Source organism: Dryobates pubescens, chromosome Z (genome assembly GCF_014839835.1).
Source record: "Dryobates pubescens isolate bDryPub1 chromosome Z, bDryPub1.pri, whole genome shotgun sequence".
Lineage (NCBI taxonomy): Eukaryota > Metazoa > Chordata > Aves > Piciformes > Picidae > Dryobates > Dryobates pubescens.
Genome location: NC_071657.1, coordinates 3311092 through 3332451, shown reverse-complemented (window position 1 = coordinate 3332451; position 21360 = coordinate 3311092). Strand labels below are relative to the sequence as shown.

General features: G+C 53.1%; 2 protein-coding genes across 2 annotated transcripts; both read left to right on the top strand.

Moving 5' to 3' along the window:
- Positions 1-1983: 1983 nt before the first annotated feature.
- On the top strand, positions 1984-5706 carry LOC128899493 (chymotrypsin inhibitor-like). The gene is made up of 4 exons (XM_054178845.1): positions 1984-2061; positions 3139-3173; positions 3488-3600; positions 5652-5706. The coding sequence occupies exons 1-4, from the start codon at positions 1992-1994 to the stop codon at positions 5704-5706; spliced, it is 273 nt and encodes a 90-aa protein (XP_054034820.1). The 5' UTR covers positions 1984-1991.
- Positions 5707-14445: 8739 nt separating this feature from the next.
- HEMGN (hemogen) lies at positions 14446-20231 on the top strand. Its single transcript, XM_054178843.1, has 4 exons — positions 14446-14591; positions 17923-18016; positions 18754-19028; positions 20122-20231. Exons 1-4 carry the CDS (start codon positions 14510-14512, stop codon positions 20229-20231), a joined length of 561 nt encoding a protein of 186 aa, XP_054034818.1. The 5' UTR covers positions 14446-14509.
- Positions 20232-21360: the final 1129 nt, after the last annotated feature.

The following is a 21360-nucleotide window of genomic DNA, read 5'->3' as shown; positions in this document are numbered from 1 at the left end:
GGCAACCTGTTCCAAGTCCCTCAGCCCCAGTGGAGATACCTGCCACCCGTGAAGAGCAGCAGCCACAAAGCTGGAGGGCTGGCTCAGGCAAGATGCACCCAGAGGGAAGCTGGTTGGGTGGAAAGGGGAAGAGCAGCCCTGCTGTGGTGGGTTGAAATTAACCCCCCCAGCTAAGGTGAAAGAATTACCCCCCAAAACAGAATTTGCCAGACCAGCTCAGTTGAAAGCAAATGCAGCTCTATTTACAAGCAAACCTACAATCTAGAAGTATGAAATGCAATGGATAAGTACAAAACATGCAATGGCTACAGGTATTTACAATTTATAAACAACACAAGAAGCCCCCTGGACAAAACCAGGGGCTACCAACAGCTTCCCCCTCTTCCCCTCCTCCCCCCATGGACAAAACCAGGGGGCTACCAACAGCTTCCCCCTCTTCCCCTCCTCCCCCATGTACAAACCAGGGGGCTACCAACAGCTTCCCCCTCTTCCCCTCCTCCCCCATGTACAAACCAGGGGGCTACCAACAGCTTCCCCTCCTCCCCCATGTACAAACCAGGGGGCTACCAACAGCTTCCCCCTCTTCCCCTCCTCCCCCATGTACAAACCAGGGGGCTACCAACAGCTTCCCCCTCTTCCCCTCCTCCCCCATGGACAAAACCAGGGGGCTCCCAACAGCTTCCTCCTCTTCCCCTACTCCCCCCATGTACAAAACCAGGGGGCTACCAACAGCTTCCCCTCCTCCCCCATGTACAAAGCCAGGGGGCTACCAACAGCTTCCCCTCCTCCCCCATGTACAAAGCCAGGGGGCTACTAACAGCTTCCCCCTCTTCCCCTCCTCCCCCCATGTACAAAACCAGGGGGCTACCAACAGCTTCCCCTCCTCCCCCATGTACAAACCAGGGGGCTACCAACAGCTTCCCACTCTTTCCCTCCTCCCCCCATGTACAAAACCAGGGGCTACCAACAGCTTCCCCTCCTCCCCCATGTACAAACCAGGGGGCTACCAACAGCTTCCCCTCCTCCCCCATGTACAAACCAGGGGGCTACCAACAGCTTCCCACTCTTTCCCTCCTCCCCCCATGGACAAAACCAGGGGGCTACCAACAGCTTCCCCTCCTCCCCCATGTACAAACCAGGGGGCTACCAACAGCTTCCCACTCTTTCCCTCCTCCCCCCATGGACAAAACCAGGGGGCTACCAACAGCTTCCCCTCCTCCCCCATGTACAAACCAGGGGGCTACCAACAGCTTCCCCCTCTTCCCCTCCTTCCCCATGTACAAACCAGGGGGCTACCAACAGCTTCCCCTCCTCCCCCATGTACAAAACCAGGGGGCTACCAACAGCTTCCCCTCCACCCCCCATGTACAAAACCAAGAGGCTACCAACAGCTTCCCCTCCTCCCCCATGTACACAGGACAAGAAAAAGAGAAGAGCAGATGGTAGCCTGTTAGTAGTTAACCACAACAAGAACACAGCCAAGGTCAGCATCAGCCAAGCAAAAGCCACCAGCTAGCACCTGCCAGAGCAAATAAGCTGGGAAGAGAGAAAGCTAAATTCCTACAGCTGACTTCATCTTATTAATTCAGACCAAGGGGATTATTCAGGCCTTCTCATTATTTCCCTCTGCCCTCCAATGGTCATTTCTCTACATTCTACCACTTTTCTGCCCAACCCCTGGAAAATTTCCCTGGGCATCAGCCCTAAGCTGCCACACAAGGGCCCAGCCCAGACTATGGCCCGAAGGGATTGTAAAGCAGCCTCCAGTGCCAGCTCCTGGAGCTGGTAAGTGGCACCTGTGTGACTTTATCAGCTGCATGAGAATGCCCAAGTGATCCCTCAGGGAGCACAGTCCAGCTGTTCCCCGGCCGCACCGAACGCTGCTCAAAGTGCTGCTTTTCCCAAGGGCTGCTGAGATAAGCTGGGGCCCTGCTCTATAAAGCCAGCCAGGAGCAGAGCCACGGGCACAAAGCTGCGCACCTGAAGTGACCATGCCTGGGAAGGAGCTGCTGCCGTGGCTGGGGGTGGTGGTGGTGGCTGCTGCCCTGGTGGCTGCTGGAGGTAAGCTCAACCTGCTGCGGCAGCCGGGAACCACAGAGGGGCCGGGAACGGGTGGGAGGGTGCAAAGACACAGAAGCTGTGGTTTGGAGAGGAGGTAAGGTAGGCAAACAAAGGCAGTGGCAGCGTGGTGGAATCACAGAATCACAGAAACATTCTGCTTGGAAGAGAGCCTCAGGATCACCAGGTCCAACCCAAAACCCTGCTCTGCAAGGTTCACCCCTCAGCCATCTCCCCAAGCCCCACCTCCAAACCACCTCTGAACACATATCCAGGGTTGGTGACTCAACCACCTCCCTGAGAAGGGATGGAGCAAGCACACCATGTATTACTAGCAATTTGGGTCAAGGGTTACAGGCTGGTTCAGCAACTGCATTGCACTCGGGAGAGGGATGGGGCACAGGACAGCCCACAGCACATACACCGGGGTGGCAGCTACCTTCCTGCCTCCATGAAGACCTCTTGCCCTTGCAAGAGCACTAGGTGCTCAGCATATTTCTGTGGCAAGCAGCTGTTTGTAGGCTCTGGAAAACCTGTGCTGCTTAGGTGCATGTGGTGGTGGTCCTGCAAGCAGCCTCCCAGGACGTTTGTGCAGTGCACAGATGAGCTGTGAACTGTGGCTACTGCTCTGCCTGACCGCAGAAGAGGAACCCACCCAGTGCAGCACTCCCTGGGGGTGGCTTTTGCCTGGCTGTGCAGCACCATCCAGCCTCTGAAGATCCTACACGTGCCCCAGCAGCACTACAGGGGTTCACACTTCTGCCTTGGATGCTCTGTGGAGCTTCTGGTCCAGAGAATGGATGAAAAGGCTCTCAGAAGAGGGACTGGGAAGCGGGAACAGCTTTGTGCCAGCTGGCTCAGCTGTGGATGGAAGGCTGTGCACTGTGCTGCTGGGGTGGCTGAGGAGGTGCTGTGCTGCAGACTGATCACCCCCCTCCCCCCCAAGCACCACACAGCTAATCCAGGGCCTGAGTGGGACCTGCACAACCCTGCCTGCCCTTTGGTTTGGATGTGACCTTCTGTTGATGCCTCATGTTCCTGCCAGCAATGTCATACTCAGAGGTCTCTGCTCTGTTTCAGGGGCACAGCTGGATGAAGAGAATGGCCTGAGAAGGGTAAGAGGTTGCTGAGTTTCTTTGCGTATGGCTTGAGAGGGGATTTAGTGCCTGTCATGCTTGGGAGAAAGGCTGTTCCCAGCAAGCATCCCCAGCCTCACCAGTGCTGGTGCCCCAGCACCAGAGCTTCATCAGAGGCCAGGCTGTGAGTGCTACTGAAAGATGTGGTGGTCTCTGTTCCCTGCTTGCATGCTCTGTGTGCACAGCCTGGGAACCAGGTCACCACTGGCACTTGCTCCTGCCCTGGGTGCTGTGTGAGGGAAAGAAGGGGTGTTGCTGGCACTGAAAGGTGCCCTGCTGTTTCTCTTTCCCAGCCAGTGTGTGGAGACATGAGGCAGGTGCAGGCCTGCCCCCTGCTGTACCTGCCTGTCTGTGGGACTGATGGCAACACCTACGCCAACGAATGCCAGCTCTGTGTGCAGCAAATGTAAGCTCATGCCCTTGGCAGGGACCTCCAGGGCTCTAAGTTTGGCTGTCTGAAACTGGGCACTTGCCACCCAGGCTCCCCCACGCTCGTGTGTTCCAGCTAGCAGAGTGGAAGAGGACTTTTCCAAGCCAGCTCAGCCAGGTGCAGGGCTGTGAAGCCTGTGAGCTTCATCTTCCTGTGCTGGCAGTGCCCGTGGATAGGTGCAGGCATGTCCCCAAGGCCTTGCCTGCAGGTTCCTGTCCCATCTTTGACATCATGCTTAGTGGCTGCTGTGCAGCTGCAGGCTGAGGGAGTTAGTGCATTGTGCTAGCAAAGGACTAATCCCACAGAAGAGCTGAATATTCATCTGTTGGATCAGCTTACTAAATCAGACCACCCTGTGGCTGCAGGATCAGCATATCCAAGAGGTGAGGTCAGGAGTCCATGGCTGGGAGACTCTCCAACATGAGTGCCTGCAAGCTGGCAAAAAACCAGATGCCTTGCAGAGGGTGGGAGAAGGTCCCACCATCTGTGCTGCCTGCCATTAGGGGACATTTGCACTTAGATGAGCATCAAGGTTGATTAGGCATCTAGTCTGGACAGTCAAATAGCAGCACTAAGATCTTCAAAGAGACTTATGGGAAGGCAGATGCCCAATAATGTGCCTCATTGCTCTTTTGGCAGGGCTTCAAACCAAAGGTACCATCATAAACCTGAGAATTAGGGCAACAAGGACCTCATGGGAAGCACAAGGGCTGCTTTGGGGCAGTGAATCATAGAATCAGCAAGGTTGGAAAAGACCTCAAAGGTCATCAAGTCCAACCTGTCCCTCAACACCTCATGCCTACTAGACCATGGCACCAAGTGCCACGTCCAATCCTCTCTTGAACACCTCCAGGGACGGTGACTTCACTACCTCCCTGGGCAGCACATTCCAATGGCTAACAACTCTCTCTGGGAAGAACTTTCTCCTCACCTCCAGCCTAAACTTCCCCTGGCACAGCTTGAGACTGTGTCCTCTCCTTATACAGGCTGGGAAGGGACTCTCTGAGCAGAGGTTCCTGCTAGAAAGGGACAAAGGCTGAAGATCAGGTTGGACACAGGTCAGCAGTACAGCTGCATGGCAAATGACACAACCTGTGTGCCGGGCTGCAGGAGGGTTAGTTTGTCAAGGGAAGCTGTGAGGAAGTGCAGAGGAGCTGCACTCAACTAATCTGGGAAAGAGGAGGCTTGGAGGATCTAGCAACAGCCTATGGTTGCAAGTGAGACTGACCCATGCTCCTCTTAGTAGTGGCAGGTGAGGTAACACGGGGCAACAGGCATCAGCAGCAGCCACAGAAGGTACAGGCTGGACACAAGGGAAGCATCTTCCCCAGGAAGGTGGTGCACCATCAGCGTAGTGGGGAGCCACCATCCTTTTTTGAGGCAGAGTGTGGAATACAGAGGGAACACATCCCTCCCGAGCTAATCTTGCTATAGAGGAAGCCAATTTTCACTCACTTAGGCACCCATGAACCTCAGTTTAGCCTCAAGGAGAATCTAAATCCTGCTAGCATGAGGCTGTATTTTTGTGTGCATGTGAAGAACAGAATTCTTTACTCTGAGGGTGCTGGAGCACTGGCACAGCCTGCCCAGAGAGGTTGTGGAGTCTCCTGTTCTGGAGTCATTCGAAAGCTGCCTGGATGCCAACCTGTGCAACCCACCCTGGGTGACCCTGCTCTGGCAAGAGGGCTGGCCTAGATGACCTCCAGAGGTCCCTTCCAACCCCTAGCATGCTGTGATTCCGTGGCTCAGAGCGAGCCAGGGCCACCATCCCCCACTCACTGGGGACAGCCCTGCTGTGGGCAAGTGAGGCTGCAGCCCCACCACCGCTGCTGCAGACCCAGGGAGAGGACACTCGTGGGCCAGAGCGGCTTGCAGCCACCTCAGCCTTTTAGACAGGAAGAGGAGCAAGCCAATTTGAGAATGGTCAGCTCTGTCCCATGAGCTGGACAGGAGCCAAAGTTTGGCTGGGGAGAATCTTCTTGGAGCTTTTACATTTCCCACCCCCTCTCCCTGTGTCATTATTCCAGGAGAACCAGGCAAGACATCCGGATTTGGAGGGATGGGGAATGTCAACAGGTCTGAGCTCTCCAGTAGCTTCCCTCCCTCAGCCTAGAACCAGGTGATTAATCGACCCTGTGTTCCCCAGTGCTGATGGCACGTTCAGGTTAGCCATGCTGGATAATAAAATGATGTGCACAAGCATATTTCAACAGCAGCTTTTTTCCTTCTTCTTTTTTTCTCCCCCCTTCCCCTCCCCCCTCCCCCCCTTATTTTTTTAATCCAAGGCTGAGGGAAAAGAGGCAGGAGCCAGTTCCCACAAAGGGCTATTAAAAGCCTGCAGTCAAAACATCCATCTCCAATCCTCCTCCCAAAACAGGGCTCTGCACTGTGACTGTTCCTTCACCATGGTGAACCACACAAGCGCCTTGCCGCAGCCCGTTGCTGTGAGTGCCCTGAGAGCCACAGCTGTTTGTTAGCAGAGGCCAGGAAAAACCAACACAAACAATTTGGAGGCTCCTCTGAAGAAGGAAACCACAGGCCTCCAGCACAACGTGGAGTGTTTACTCAGGAGCTTGAAGGGCCAGGCCCACAAGCCGAGGCGCGGGCAGTCTCAGGACAGTGTCGGCATTGACTCTGCACACAGCAAACTCAGACACCGGTCCTCCCACCCTCCCCACAGCGACTGAGGGCTTTGCCTGTTTATTTCACACGGCTCAAGGGCAAGTGACAGACCCCAGGAGTGATTTAACACCACCGCCACAGACCTCAGGGGCCAGTGGAGGATGGCTGGGGCCAGCCCGGTGCAGAGAGTCTGGTTCTGAAGCCTGGCAGATCTGCCTCTCACAAGGTCAGGTGGGACTCAGGAGGCAGCTGGTGGGCAAGAAGATGCCTGCCATGCAGGGGCAGGTGGCATGCACATGGGTTGGGGCTTTTGCATACAGTTTTGTATCCATTCCCCATCCTTTCATGCTTCAGCCAAGGCAGAGGAGGAAGCAGGCAACCTGCTTCCACAGGCACCACAGCCGGTCACACAGAGCTACTGGTAGTCCTGCTCCCAGAGGAGAGTGTGGCAACCAGGCAAGTTCCCCCCAGACATGCCTCAAGTCAGGGAGCGAAGGACAAGCCTGAAAATAGCTCCTCTGTCCTTATCATGCTATTTAAAACTGGAAGAAGTGCCCTGACACCCTGCCTGAGTGACAGCAGCATATCTGCTCCAGCTGCCCATGTTGATCCCCCAGATAACCTTAGGATCAGGGCTGCATTCATGACTGCAAGGAGGGATAGGCAGGTCTGTGGATATTGCCTTGCCAGACAGGGGTAAACAGAGCTATCACTGGGGCTCATAGAGCTTTGACTTAGACACAGATACCCAGCCTGGCATTGCTGTGTCTGCAGTGACAGCACCAGCAAAGAGAGAGCCCAGGTCCAGCTGTCACTTGGACAACACATTCCCAGGGCTTTTGGGTAGTTAAAGCCAGGTGGGCCTACTGAGAAGTTCCAGTAGCTCTTCAGTACTCTGTCACACTGGAGCTGCTCAGCTTGCTGCACACCTGCTTGAGCTCCTCTGTAGTAATAGACAGGGCAACCCCCCTCCAGACCCTCACCCATGAAACTGGAAGCATCAGTGAAGGTGACTCCCAGAGAGTTGAACCAAAGTATAGAGAGAAAGGTGATGGAAGCAGCAGCTGGCACACTCTGAAAACAGTCCAGCTGCAACAGCCCATGGCCAGAAAGCTCAACCCACTTGCACCAGTTCAGCCACAGCAAAGGGGACACTAGCAGCTCTTCCTTTTACAAAGGTTCCAGACAGTTCCCTTGGCTTCTACCTAGCTAGGAGGTGGCTGGAATGAAGAAAACATTCACTGTGTGAGCTCTGCAGTGTCATATGGCAATGTTTTGCTGAGTCAAGAGTCATTTATCAGACCTCACCAGGTTTTGGAATGACTGAGGAGATGGCAGGGAGCAGGGGGTGGGGGGTGGTGAGTTTGCCACAGCCCTGAGCATGCAGCCAGTTTCCATGGAGCACTGAAGCACCCAGGGCCTTCCACTCTTTCCCCCTTGCTTTGTGTTACTCATAGGATGCTTTAGGCTGGAAGGCACCTTTGTAGAGGCAATGAGGCTGGGGAGAGGTCTGGAGCACAGCCCTGTGAGGAGGGGCTGAGGGAACTGGGATTGCTTAGCTTGCAGAAGAGGAGGCTCAGGGAAGACCTTCTTGCTCTCTCCAACTCCCTGAAGGGAGGCTGTAGCCAGGTAGGGGTTGGTTTCTTCTCCCAGGTAACCAGCACCAGAACAAGAGGACACAGTCTCAAGCTGTGACAGGGGAAGTTTAGGCTGGAGGGGAGGAGAAAGTTCTTCCCAGAGAGAGTTGTTAGCCACTGGAATGTGCTGCCCAGGGAGGTGGTGGAGTCACCGGCCCTGGAGGTGTTCAAGAGGGGATTGGATGTGGCACTTGGTGCCATGGTCTAGTCATGAGGTGTTGGGGGACAGGTTGGACTTGATGATCTTTGAGGTCTTTTCCAACCTTATTGATTCTATCTGTGATTCTATGTCAGATCATCCAGTCCAACACCCCCACAGTGAGCAAGGACAGCTTCAACTACAGCAGGTTGCTCAGGGCCCCAAACAGCCTGAGCTGGAATGTTTCCAAGCATGGGGCATCACCCACCACCTCTCTGGTCAGCCTGGGCCAGTGTTTCACAATGCTCATCATAAAACATTTATTCCTTCTATCTTCTCTGGATCTCCCTCTTCTAGTTTAACTCACCACCCCTTCCTGTCACACTAGACCCTGTGAAAAAGTCTGTCCCCAGCTTCCTCCTGAGCCCTCTTCAAACACCAAAAGGCCACCAGAAGGTCTCCCTGGAGCCTTCTCTCCTCCAGGCTGCCCAAGCCCAACTCTCTCAGCCTGGAGCCTCCCAGCAGAGCCCTTCCAGCCCTGCCAGCATTGCTGTGGCCTCCTCTGGCCCTGCTCCAACAGCTCCCTGGCTGTGCTGAGCACTCCAGAGCTGCCCCAGCACTGCAGGGGGGGTCTGAGCAGAGCCCAGCAGAGGGGCAGAATCCCCTCCCTGCCCCTGCTGCCCACACTGCTGGGGATCAGCCCAGGGCAGGGCTGGCTCTGGGCTGGCAGCGCTCGGTGCCGGCTCATGGCCAGCTCTGCACCCCCAGCACCCACAAGGCCTTCTCCACAGGGCTGCTCCCCAGTCCCTCATCCCCCAGCCTGGACTGATGCTGAGGATTGCTCTGACCTGTGTGCAGGAGCTTGCTCTTGGCCTTGCTGAACTGCATGAGCTTCACACAGGACCACTTCTTGTGCCCATCCAGGAGCTCTCTCTGGATGACATCCTGTGCCCCAGGTGTGCCAACCACACCACTGCAGACCTGCTGAGGTCTCAATCCTCCAGTCTGTGTCATTGATGAAGACATTAAATAGCATTGGCCCCAGCAAGGACCCCTGAGGGACACCACTTGCCACTGACCTCCATCTGGACATCCAGCCATTCACCACTACCCTCTGGATGTGACCATCCAGCCAATTCTTCAGCTCCCCAAAGAGCTCATCCAACAATTCCATCTGTCTCCAGTTTAGGGAGAAGGGTGCTGTGGCTGCCTCGAATCACCTCCCTGTCTCCCATGTGCCCTCAGAGCTTCTAGGAGGGTCTGTTCCCTCATCTTCCCAGGCACAGAGGTGAGGCTGACAGGTTGGCTGTTCCCAGGGTCCTCCTCTCCACCCTTTGTGAAAACAGATGCAAGGTTTCCATCCTCCCAGTCACCAGGGGCTTCACCTGACTGCCAGGACCATTCAAACATCATAGAGAGTGGCCTGGCAGCTCCACCAGCCAACTTCCTCAGGACTCTGGGGTGCATCTCATCAGGTCCCATAGACCTGTGTACGTTCAGGTTCCTCTGGTGGTCACTAACCTGATCTTCTCTTGCAGTGCAATGGATTTTACTCCCCTGGTGTTTGTCTCGTGGGCCATCAGCTCAGGAGGTGTGAGGAGAGAGGCTGGCTGTGAAGAGCAAGGCAAAAGAGCTGTTGAGTATCTCAGCCTCCTCCTAGGCTGTTGTCTCACCAGTTCTGCTCGTTAGTGGGAGTTTATTTTCCCTAACCTTCCTGTTCTGGCTGATGTACCAGAAGCAAGCAGACCAGAAGATGCCAAGCTCTTTGTAAGAGTGGTTCCAGATGAGATATTCCCTGCCATGTCCAGGCATATAGAGCCACAGAATAGAATCATTTAGGCTGAAGAAGATCATCAAGTCCACCCCTAAACCATGGCCTCAACTACAATGTCCACACATCTCTTCACCTCCACAAATGGTGATCCAGCCATGATCCTGAGCAACTTGTTCCAGGGCTTGACAGCCCTTTCAGTGAAAAATTGTTCCTTATGTCCAACCTAAACCTTCCCTGGTGCAGCTTGAGGCCATTTGCTCTTGTCCTGTTGCTTGTTACTTGGGAGAAGAGACCAACCCCCACCTGGCTCCAACTCCTTTCAGGGAGCTATGGAGAGCAAGAAGGTCTCCCCTCAGCCTCCTTTTCTCTAAGCTAAACAACCATTCACCCAGTCCTTGTAAGACTTTTTCTCTAGACCCTTCACCAGCTTGGAAATGTTCCAGCACCTCAATGTCCTTCTGACAGCAAGGGGCTCAAAAGTGAACCCAGTATTCATGGACTCATAGAATAGTCACAGAATCAACCAGCTTGGAAAAGACCTCAGAGATCATCAAGTCCAACCTATCACCCAACACCTCATGACTACTAAACCATAGCTCCAAGTGCCACATCCAATCCCCTCTTCCTAAACACCTCCAGGGACAGTGACTCCACCACCTCCCTGGGCAGCACATTCCAATGGCCAACTACTCTCTCTGGGAAGAACTTTCTCCTCACCTCCTGCCTAAACCTCCCCTGGCACAGCTTGAGACTGTGTCCCCTTGTTCTTGTGCTGGTTGCCTGGGAGAAGAGACCAACCCTCTCCTGGCTACAACCTCCCTTCAGGTCGTTGTAGAGAGCAAGAAGGTCTCCCCTGAGCCTCCTCTTCTCCAGGCCAAGCAACCCCAGCTCCCTCAGCCTCTCCTCACAGGGCTGTGCTCCAGACCTCTCCCCAGCCTCATTGCCCTTCTCTGGACATGTTCAAGAGAACTGTACACAGGACTCAAGTTTTCCTCCTCCCCAGGCAATGTCTTTGCCTGGTAGAACATCCTGCAAGATACAGGTTTCAGGATGTTTGCATGAGGCAGGGTGACCCCAGTGATGTGCAGCACCAAACATTGCTGGAACATGGACACTCTCACCAGCAAGGGACACCTTGACTTCATGTCTGAGTGAGCTACAAGAAACTCCCCTGTGAATGACTTGGAAGCCTCACATCTCTTTATGCCATCCATGCTCCTGACCCACCATCCCATATCAGAGCCTTCCCACATCTGTTCTGCTGCCACCACCCTGATGCTTCTTTTGGGGCTCTTAAACCTGCCCCACCTCTCTGGGGGTACCATGTAATCTGCAGTGGACACTGGGGAGGAACCCTAGAGCAAAGTCTTACTCAAGGGATAAGCAGAAAGGCAGCAGAGATGACCACAGCCCTCCCAGGTTACAGCTTAAGAAATCCACATGCAGGAAATTTCAAACTCTGGAGCTTCCAGGAACTTAGAGAGAGAGACTGCAGGGAGCAAAAGCTGTACATTAAAAAGACCAACCAACCACAACCTAACAGATACTGGGGGCAGAGCAGATCTACTCACCCCTGAGGAGCTGCTCTGCTCCAGGGCAAGTTTGGAGACTGCACAAAGAGGTGGGATCATCCCTGCCATGAAAGGCAGGCAGGTCACAGAGGGTCTGGCTGTAGCCATGTTGTTGGTTTCCTCTACCAGCCTTGAAGCTGCTTTGAATTCATTGCAGGGGGAAGGATTTAGGGGCACCTGCACTTCACCAGAGCATAAGCAGCTGAACATCTCATGGAGAAAAGTGATGGTGGAAGCTGAATCCTGAACAATTTGGTGCTGAGCATGTTAGAAACTGGCTAAAGTGATATGTCTTGGGTCCAGCAGAATTGCTAAGCACATGCATAATCTTCAGCTTTTCTGTGCTGTCCCAGCATGAGAAACCCTGAGGGCAGTTTGCAGAGGAAGCCAGGGCTGCCTCCTCACCTCACATGCAGTAAACTGAGGCAGACTACCCTGAGGGCCTGACATGCAGACCACAGAGCAGGGAGCAAGATCTCAGGATTGAAGCCACTGTACCAAGCAGAAGCTTTCTCTTTGCAGCTGTTCTGACCCCAGAGATGGTCCTACAGAGGCTGCATGAGCCTGCATGCTATGCAGGTGTGGGGCTGCAACAGGAAGCCAAAAGCAACCCCTAAAGGATAGGTTGCTGTGGTGGTGAAGGACAAACTAGGTCTTCCCCCTGGTTTTACTGAAGCTGTCCATTGCCAGCCTGCTTCATGAGTGAAATGTTTTGCTCATAGCCATGATCCACTGAGTCCTGGACCAACAGGGGGGCAGTTTGATCAACAGGTAGTTGAACATGGGCCAGCATGTGCCCAGGTGGCTAAGAAGGCCAAGGGCATCCTGGTCTGGATTAGGAACAGTGTGGCCAGCAGCACCAGAGCAGGGATTGTACCCTGGTACAGAATCACAGAATGATAGAATGGTCTGGGTTGGGAGGGATATACAAAGGTCATCCAGTCCAACCCCCTCTGCAGTCAGCAGGGGCATCCTCAACTAGATCAGGTTGCCCAGAGCCCTGTCGAGCCTCACCTTGAGTATCTCCAGGTGTGTGACCTCAACTACCTCCTTGGGCAACCTGTTCCAGTGTTCCACCACCCTCAGGGTGCAGAACTTGTTCCTAACATCCAATCTAAATCTGCCCTTATCTAGTTTGAAGCCATTGCCCCTTGTCCCCTTGTCCTGTCACTGCAGCCCTTTGCAAACAGTCCCTCTGCAGCCTTCCTGTAGACCCCTTCAGGTACTGGCAGGCTGCTATTAGGTCTCCCTGGAGCCTCCTCTTCTCCAGGCTGAACACCCCCAGCTCCCTCATCCTGTCCTTGCAGCAGAGGTGCTCAAACCCCCTGATCATTTCCATGGCCCTCCTCTGGCTCCACTCCATCAGGTCTGTGTTCTTCCTACATTGAGGGCTCCAGAGCTGGACACAGTACTCCAGGTGAGGTCTCAGCAGTGTAAAGTGGCAGAATCACCACCCTGGATCTGCTGTCAATGCTGCTTTGGATGCAGCCCAGGCTGCCACTGGCCTTCTGTGCTGCAGGCTCACGCTGCCTGCTCCTGTCCAGCTTCTCATCCACCAGCACTCCCAAGGGATGCTTTCTACCACCTCCTCCCCCAGCCTGTATTGAGAGTGAGGATTGTTCCAGCTCAGATGCAGGACCCCGCACTTGCTCTTGTTGAACCTCATGAGGTTGACCTGGGCACCACCTCTCCAGCTTGTCCAGGTCCCTCTGGATTCCATCCTGTCCCTCTGGTGTATAAACAGCACCTCTCAGCTTGGTGCCATCTGCACACTTGCTGATGGTGCACTGGATCCCACTGCCTATAGCAGTGATAAAAACATTAAACAGCACAGGTGCCAGTATGGACCCCTGAGGGACACCACTGTCACTGCTCTCCATCTGGACTGCAAGCCATCAAAGTACTCAGCACTGGTCAGGCCGCACCTTGAATACTGTGTTCGATTTGGGGCCCTCACTCCAAGGACACTGAGGGGCTGGACTGCATCCAGAGAAGGGCAATGAAGCTGGTGAGGGGTCTAGAGCACAAGTTTTAAGAGGAGCAGCTGAGGGAACTGGAATTGTTTAGCATGGAGAAAAGGTGGCTGAGGGGAGACCTCACTCTCTACAAATCATTGAAAGGAGGTTGGAGGCAGGTGGGGGTTGGTCTCTTCTCCCAGTTAGCAAGTGACAGAGTGAGAGACAACAGCCTCAATTTTCATGAGGGGATGTTTAGGCTGGACATTAGGAACAATTTCTTCCCTGAAAGGACTGTCAAGCCCTGGAACAGGCTACCCAGGGAAGTGATTGACTTGTCATTCCTGGACGTATTTAAAGGACACGTGGATGTGGTGCTGAAGAACATGGCTTAGCATCAGACTTGGTAGTGTTAGGTTAATGCTTGGATTCATTGATATTAAATGTCTTTTCCACCTTAACTGATTCTCTGATTCTATTACTTTGAGTCACTGGGAAGCCTCAACATCCAGAGGCCCTTGGCTGGAGTCCTGGAATGGATTAATTATTCTTGCTGTATTTCCCAGGAAGATGGTGCAGCCCTTGGCTGAGTCTTATGAATTTGTCAGTCTCCATCCTCAGGGATTTCCAAAGCAGATGATGTCACATCCACCCTGACCTCATGCAGCAGACAGTCCTGCTGTGAGGTACACTGGCTTGGAGACAGAGGTCCCTTCCCAACAGCACTTCTAGGGTGTTGTGCAAACACTTTTCAAGCAGCATACATCCCATTTGAGAGCTTGCAAGGGGTCCTCAAGGACTAAGACCACCTCTCTACACCTCTGGCAACCATCAGTGGGGCAGTGCCACATCCTGCCCCACCACGACAGCTTCTCTCTGCCATAAAGGAGGGCAGCTGAGACTCAGTTTAGCAGCAGTGTCTGAGCTGGAATTAGGTGCTGTATAAAAGCACCAATATGTTTTGGAATCCACACAGTAGATCCTGGGCAGAGACTCACACACCTTTGCACTCTGATAAGAGGAATATAATTACCCTGCTAGTGGCCTGGCCAGATAAGAGGTTTTTGGGCGGGCAGTCTGGACTCTTTTTTTTTTTTGGGGCTTAAGCTCTCATTATGCTGAACCAGTATCTCCAGATGCTGTTCCCAAGGATCTAGGCTGTTTGCTATTTAAAACTGCAAAGAGCAATGGAGAGTTTAGGCAAAGACCACCCTTACTCGGACTCTTCTCTGCCACCTCCTGCAGCCCGCAAGGAGTACTCGGTGCCAGGTAGGTAATGATGAGACCACTCCTAACCTCAGCTTTCAGAGAGAGGACAGCAAGAATTTTGTCACCTCTGGTTTCTAAAAAAAAAAGCCAAAAAAATTAAATTGGTATTAATAGTCATGCTTGGGGGGTAGAGGATGCAAATTTAGCTGTCAGTATGTATGGTAGAAGGACCTAAAAAGGCTTTTCAACTCAGAAAACGTCCCTCTGGCAGCATCAATATGTTGTCTGTTTGCAGTCCAGCAACAGTGGCTTCATTGTCCTCCTGGCTTGAAGGACTTGGTCTCATTTCATTTTTGCCTCTGTAACTCTGTGTCCTCTGCTCAATGATTTTCCACCAGGATGCAGGTGTTTTGATGTGGCCTTTCCTGCCTAGCACTAGCAGATGACAGCTTTGCAGCAGCTGTGGGAGTGCTCTCGTAGACCAGTTAGAAACGAATCAGGGGTGCTTGCTACCTGTGCACAGGGACTTGCTTGGGATGGTTTGGAAAGGAGGATGATTGCAAGCAGCTAAAAATGCTTTTATGGCTCACAAGATGTTTTGGAAAAGGAGAGAGAGTGAGCTTGGCAGCAAAGGGATGTGCAAGAGATTACACACTTCGGTAGCTAAACTGAAGACCTGTGCAGATCCTGCCACTGCAGCTTGTAACCTCATCTTCCCAGGCAGCTTCCTTCCTCTTGCTATGTGGATGGCATCTCCTGCTCCTTGTGCCCTGCTGCCTCTGGTACTGCTTCATACTGGGCTCCTGTTTGGGGAGCATCTGTTTGACTGAGGGTTGTGCAATCCAAGTGCAGCATTTTTGTTGTCTCGGAGGCTGACACCATCGCTGGTCGTGCTGAGATGCCCCTGCCAAAACTGAGGTCCTCTGGCACTGCTGTGGCATGTGGCTTTCACATCTGTGCCACATCCTGTTGTGCTCTTTTTCTTTGGTCTGGTTAGGCTGGCATTTTCTTTTTGAGAGGAGCTGTCCTCTCATGTATGACTACTGCTCTGGGAATAAAGGGGGCTCCTGGAACTGCCATTAAAACAAACAGACAAACAAAAACCCCAAAGACAATAAAAGAACAGAAAAGACAATGAGAGAAAGTAGGATTATTTTGCATATTGTGGTTGTGGTGGTGGAGGTTGTTGTTATTATTAGGCAGCACTTGGAACACCATGCCCAGATTTGGACAACTCAGCAGATGAAAGGCAAAGGCATACTGGGATGAGTCTGGTGCAGGGCCACCAAGACTGCTAAAGGCTGGAGTAGGTGGCACAGGAGGACAGGCAGAGGAAAACAGGGCTTGTTCAGCCAGGAGAAGAGAAGGCTGAGAGGGAGATCTTGTTGCATCCATCCTTTGCCTAACAGAGGTTGCAGAGAAGGGAGAGCCAGAGTCTTTTTTGGGGATGCAAAGAGAAAGGACAGGAGGCACCAGATCTGTGCTGCAAACATGGCTGAGTAGAAAGGCAAAGAAAAATAACAGTGAGTGGTGTGGAGACCAGAGGGGTGGTCTTTGAGGTATTCCCAGCTCCCCTGGACAAGATCCTGGACAGCTTGCTTTAATTTTGACGCTGGCCCTGGCATGGTGAGACAGGGATGAACAAAAAAGCCTTTCCAAGCTACATTTCTGCAGGGCTATTATTAATTATCAGGAGTGTCTTATGCACAACAAACAACTACTCTGGGTAAAAGCTGGCTCCTGCTGCCAGTTTTGCTTTTCTTCTGTTATGGAAAATGCTTTTGCCTTGCTTGTCTGTCACTCAACAGACATCTGGGATAGAAAAGCTCTAGTCCCAGCTCAGCCTCGGAAGTCCTTCTCACCTTGCCAGTTCTCCCAGCTGCACCAGGGCACTACAAAATGACCACTCTTCACTGATTTGACCCTAATACTTTCAGTGTGAGCTGAGGCTCTTTGTGGAAATAGCTGGATCTGATTACAACTTGAAGGAGTAGGTCAGAGTTTTGCTTTTTCATTGTGTGGGTTTTCTTGAAGCTATGAAAATCAGCACTTTTGTGACCTACTTTGTGTATGTGTGGGAAGAGGCTCCTCTCCCTCCAGGCACTGGGGCAGTCAGTGGTGCTGCTCCTCAACAATGCCCTTTGTCTCAATGGAGCAGTCTTGTGCTATTTGATCTAAACCAGGTCCTTATTATCACAGCTTGGAGTCCAAGCTAGAAAACTCAGGGCTGGCTGGACCAGAAACCACAAGAAGTCTGTTAGGACAAGAAGATAGTGGAGAAAGTTCAGTGCTGGCTCCAGTGAAGTTCAGGCATGTGTTCATCCAGAAGTAGACAGCTGGGATGTCTTTGCCTCAGGAGGCCATTTGGAGACCTTTGGAGCCAGTGAAATTGGCATAACTCAACTTTTCCTAAGAAATCATTGAACAGAAAGAATGGGATCTGGAGAGTGCCCTTTTCCCCTGGTGGCTGTAGGTCACCTGCACATCTTCTCCTTCTCTGGAGACTTTCAAAACCTGCACCTCCTGTGCAGCCTGCCCTAGGTGATCCTACTTTGGCAGGAGAAGTGGACTTGGGGGGCCACCTCTCTGGATCTCTTTTCCAACCCCTAACACTCTGTGATTCTGAGATTCCCCAAGTGGCAAAGTCAGCATTGGAGCTTTTTCACAGGAGTCTGTCTTCAGCCCCACCATGGTCTTCTTCATAGCTGCAGGCCAACTTGGGGTTGTTTGTGTGGTCTTTGGGACCCATCTCCTCAGACCCAGAAGTACTTACTGGTCTCTGGTTGGGTCACCATCCCCTACAGGGTCTCAGCCTAATGCACATGAGCATTTATCTACAGAAAAGCCTGTGCCCTGCTGACTACCTCCTCATCCCAACAGACCTGTTCCTACATTGTAGGGCTGGATGCTCTGCAGGGCTGAGCTTTCTCCTTAGGTGGTCAGTTAAAGAAGCATCTTAAGGTCAGTGGTGGCCAGGTGCAGCAGCCTGTGGAAAAGGGTAACAATGGAGCAGACATGAAGAATTTTCTCCTGGCCAAGGTATTTCATAGTGGCTTCATGGCAGGGGATCCCTGCCCCATGCTTCCATCAGGTCTCAGGTGGCCACAGTGGTGAGCAGGTTGGACAAGGGTCACTCCAAGGCTGCAGCAGCAGGAAGAAAACTGCAACAAGGATCTCGGAGCAGCTTTCAGCGGAGCAACCTGGGAGCTTTGAGCAGTGTGTCACCACAGCCCTGCTCACTGAGGATGAGCTGGAAGAACCCAAGCTGTTTCACACCAAGAGCCCCTTCCTGACAAAAAGAGCATGGCCTCTTGCATCAGTCTCCAGACAGGGAGAGGTCAAACTGCCTCTAGTCCAGGATGTCACACTGACTCTCTGTTTGTCCTTGCAGATGTGATCATCACCCACCGCCTGAGAGACCGGGAGCTTCTGCGGAAGAGAAAAGCAGAAGCCCAGGAGAAAGACTCCATTCAGTGGGATCTGAGGTAAATCTTGCTTCTGCTGTGGTGTCATTGCCTTGGTGCACTTAACCTGAGCCCAGGCACAGCAGCCCAGCCCCTCCATCTTCACACAAGGACTGAGCCAAGCTAGGCCTCATTAGTCTTCAGTGAAAAGAAGTGACCTGCACTGGGCAGCTGCTGAAGGTCTAGGCAGACGTTGTGGGGCAGAGGTGGGCAGGTGGTAGATTACATATGGGGTGTATTGGATGTCAAGCAATCACAGAATCACAGAATGTTAGGGGCTAGAAGCGACCTTGAGAGATCATCCAGTCCAACCCCCCCTGCCAGAGAAGGACCACCTGTGCCAGGTCACACAGGAACACATCCAGGCAGGTCTTGAATATCTCCAGAGAGGGAAACTCCACAACCTCCCTGGGCAGCCTGCTCCAGTGTTCTGTCACTCTCACAGTGAAATAATTCTTCCTCCTGTTTCCATGGAACTTCCTATGCCTCAACCTCCACCCAGTGCCCCTTGTGCTGTCATTGGGCACCACCGAGCAGAGCCTGGCTCCATCCTCTGGGCACTCACCCTGCACATCTTTATAAACATGAATGAGGTAACCCCTCAGGCTAAAGAGCCCCAGCTCCCTCAGTCTCTCCTCGTAAGGAAGATGTTCCACTCCCTTAATATGAGTGGGTGAACCCACTCCTCAACCACAGCATGGTTGGAGCAGTCATCTACCATGCACCAAGCTCTTCACTCCTGTGAAATCCCCTGGCAGGGAGCAAGAGAAGAACAAACGACAGAGGAGAGGCAGAGGAGCCAGGAGAGGACGAGGCCGCCAGCTGGTGGTGGAGCCCAGCCTGGAGCCAGAAGCGGAGCCAGAACCCCAGCCTGACCCTCAGAAGGAGGCTGAGGCAGCGCCCTCCGAGCCGGCACCACCCGAGCCAGTGGCTCAAGAGCAGCTGCCCATGCTGACCATCCACGACCTGGTCACTGGGATGCAACCAGGAGTGGCGGAGGAGAAGCTGGCAGTCAGGAGCCAGGATCCTGTGGGTGAGCTGCCAGACAGCTGCTGGCCCCGTGAGTGCTCGAGGGGCAGTGCAGTGCCACCTCTTGAGGACTGTCAGCCAAGGTTGTCTATGCATCTTATCAACAGCCAGACCCTGGCACCCCCAGGGCAAGGGTACCTACCCCACCACACGTGCCTTGGGTAGCTGTGACAAGGTGGGGTAGATGTTTGGGCTGGGAGGGCAGATACCATTCTCCAAGTCATGGAGACTGATAAAAAGCCCACTGCTGACAGCAGAGTTGTTGGCATGGGTTCTGTGGGCCCTGTCCTCATTAGCTCCTTGTCCCAAGACACCTCTGCAGCTCTGCCAAGAGCCAGGATAGGGCAGAGCTGCTGTGGGGAGAAGATGCAGTCTGTTGAGACCCAAAGTGGCTAGGAAGTGTCAAAGCCCTCAGTCCACTGGGATTGGGGCTGACACCAGGGTAGAGGGGAGGGAAAAGTGGGTATTAGGGCAAGGCATGGATGTCTGCAGGGGACTACTGCTTTGAAACCTGCCAGGCCTGGGGCATCATGGGCACAAAGCTGGTCTGAATGGCAGACTGGCATCTGGGCTCAGGATGCTTATTTACAGCTAACACAGCTTGGGCCAGCAGGAGATCTGGCTTGGGAGGAGGAGGGCACATAAAGCGGGCCAAACATGCAGGCTGCTTCAAAACCAGGAAGTTCCAGGAACAGCTTCAGAGGATGTGAGCATCCTCTGATCCCAGATGCTGCATTTCCAGACATGTCTGTGCCAGGGGAGAAGAGGCCTCTTGCTGCAAGGTGTGCAAAGTCCTCATGCCATGGAAAACAACCATCCTGCATCTTGGAAACTGGTGCTGGTTGGGGCACATTTCAGATCCTGAAATGGGCAAGCATCAGGACCATGTTTATTTGCCTCCTGCCTTTAGCCATGTGGCCCTTACCTTCTCTCTCCCCCCGCCCCTCCCCTACATCCCCTTGAGACTGCTATGTCCTTTGAAGAGCAAGGAGGCCAGCAGGAGCTACCTAACATCACAGGAGGTTTAGAACAGCATGGAAGGGTAAGACATGACTCTCCCACAGCATGAAATGACCTCTCTCTTACATGCCTTACAGGTGAAGAGGAGCTGCTGAAACCAGCAGAAGCAGAAATACCAGAAGTTCTGAACACTCCTCTGGAATATGACCACCAGGATAATGAATTCCACAAGCACATTCTATTCTAATTTTCTGATTCCTACCCACCCCCAACCCCCTCACCCCCCACCCCTCTTCCTGTTCTGCTTTGACTCCTGCCTGACAAACTCTTGATATCAAAGTATTGCACAATGCTTTTGGCCAGCTCCTTCCCTGTGAGTAATAAAGTCTACACTCTCCTGGTCTCTCTGGTCTCTGTGCTTCTTTCAGGTTACAGAATCATAACATCACAGAATGGTGGAGGGCTGGAAGGGACCTTTGGGGATCATCTAGGTCAATCCCCCTGCTAAAGCAGGTTTGCTTAGAGCAGGCTGCACAGGAACAGGCCCAGGCAGGTTTGGAATCTCTTGAGAGAAGGAAGCTGCACAACCTCTGAGGGCAGCCTGCTCCAGTGTTCTGTCACTCTCACAGCCATGCTCTTCCCCATGTTCAGGTGGAAGCCCCTGTGTTCTTGTTTATGCTTGTTCCACCCTGCCCTATTACTGGCTGCCACTGAAAAGAGTCTGGCCCCAACCTCTTGAGCCACACCCTTTAGATATTGATAAGAACTGAAAAGATCCCCTCTTAGTCTTCTCTTCTCCAGGCTAAACAGCCCCAGCTCTCAGCCTTTCTGTCAGAGACATGTTCCAGGCCCCTCATCATCTTCATAGCTTCTATTGGACTTTCTCCAGCAGTTCCTTGTCTCTCTAATGATGAGGGGGGACACAGTCACTTGTGCAGGGGTGATCCCTTAGGAGCTGCCTGTCACCTACAGCTCCTGAGCCCCCCTGCCCTCTCTGCTGGCAGGCTGTTTCGCCTGGGTGGTGGTCCCATGGAGAGCTGTATGGTGCAGCTCAGGCACATAGATCAGCACCCATCTGTGTTTCTGAAAGGCATTTCTAACTGGCAAAAACATGAGTGGCAGTGCAAAGCTGAAATCCACCAAGACTGTCACCTGTCTGGAGCTGCCCATCTCTGGCTTTTTGCTACACCTTGTGTTCCTATCTTCAGTTTGAAGGCCTTCATAGAATCATAGAATTGTCAGGGTTGGAAGGGACCTCAAGGATCATCCAGTTCCAAAACCCCTGCCATGGGCAGGGACACCTCACACTACAGCAGGTTGCTCACAGCCACATCCAGCCTGGCTGCAAAAGCCTCCAGGGATGAGGCTTCCACCCC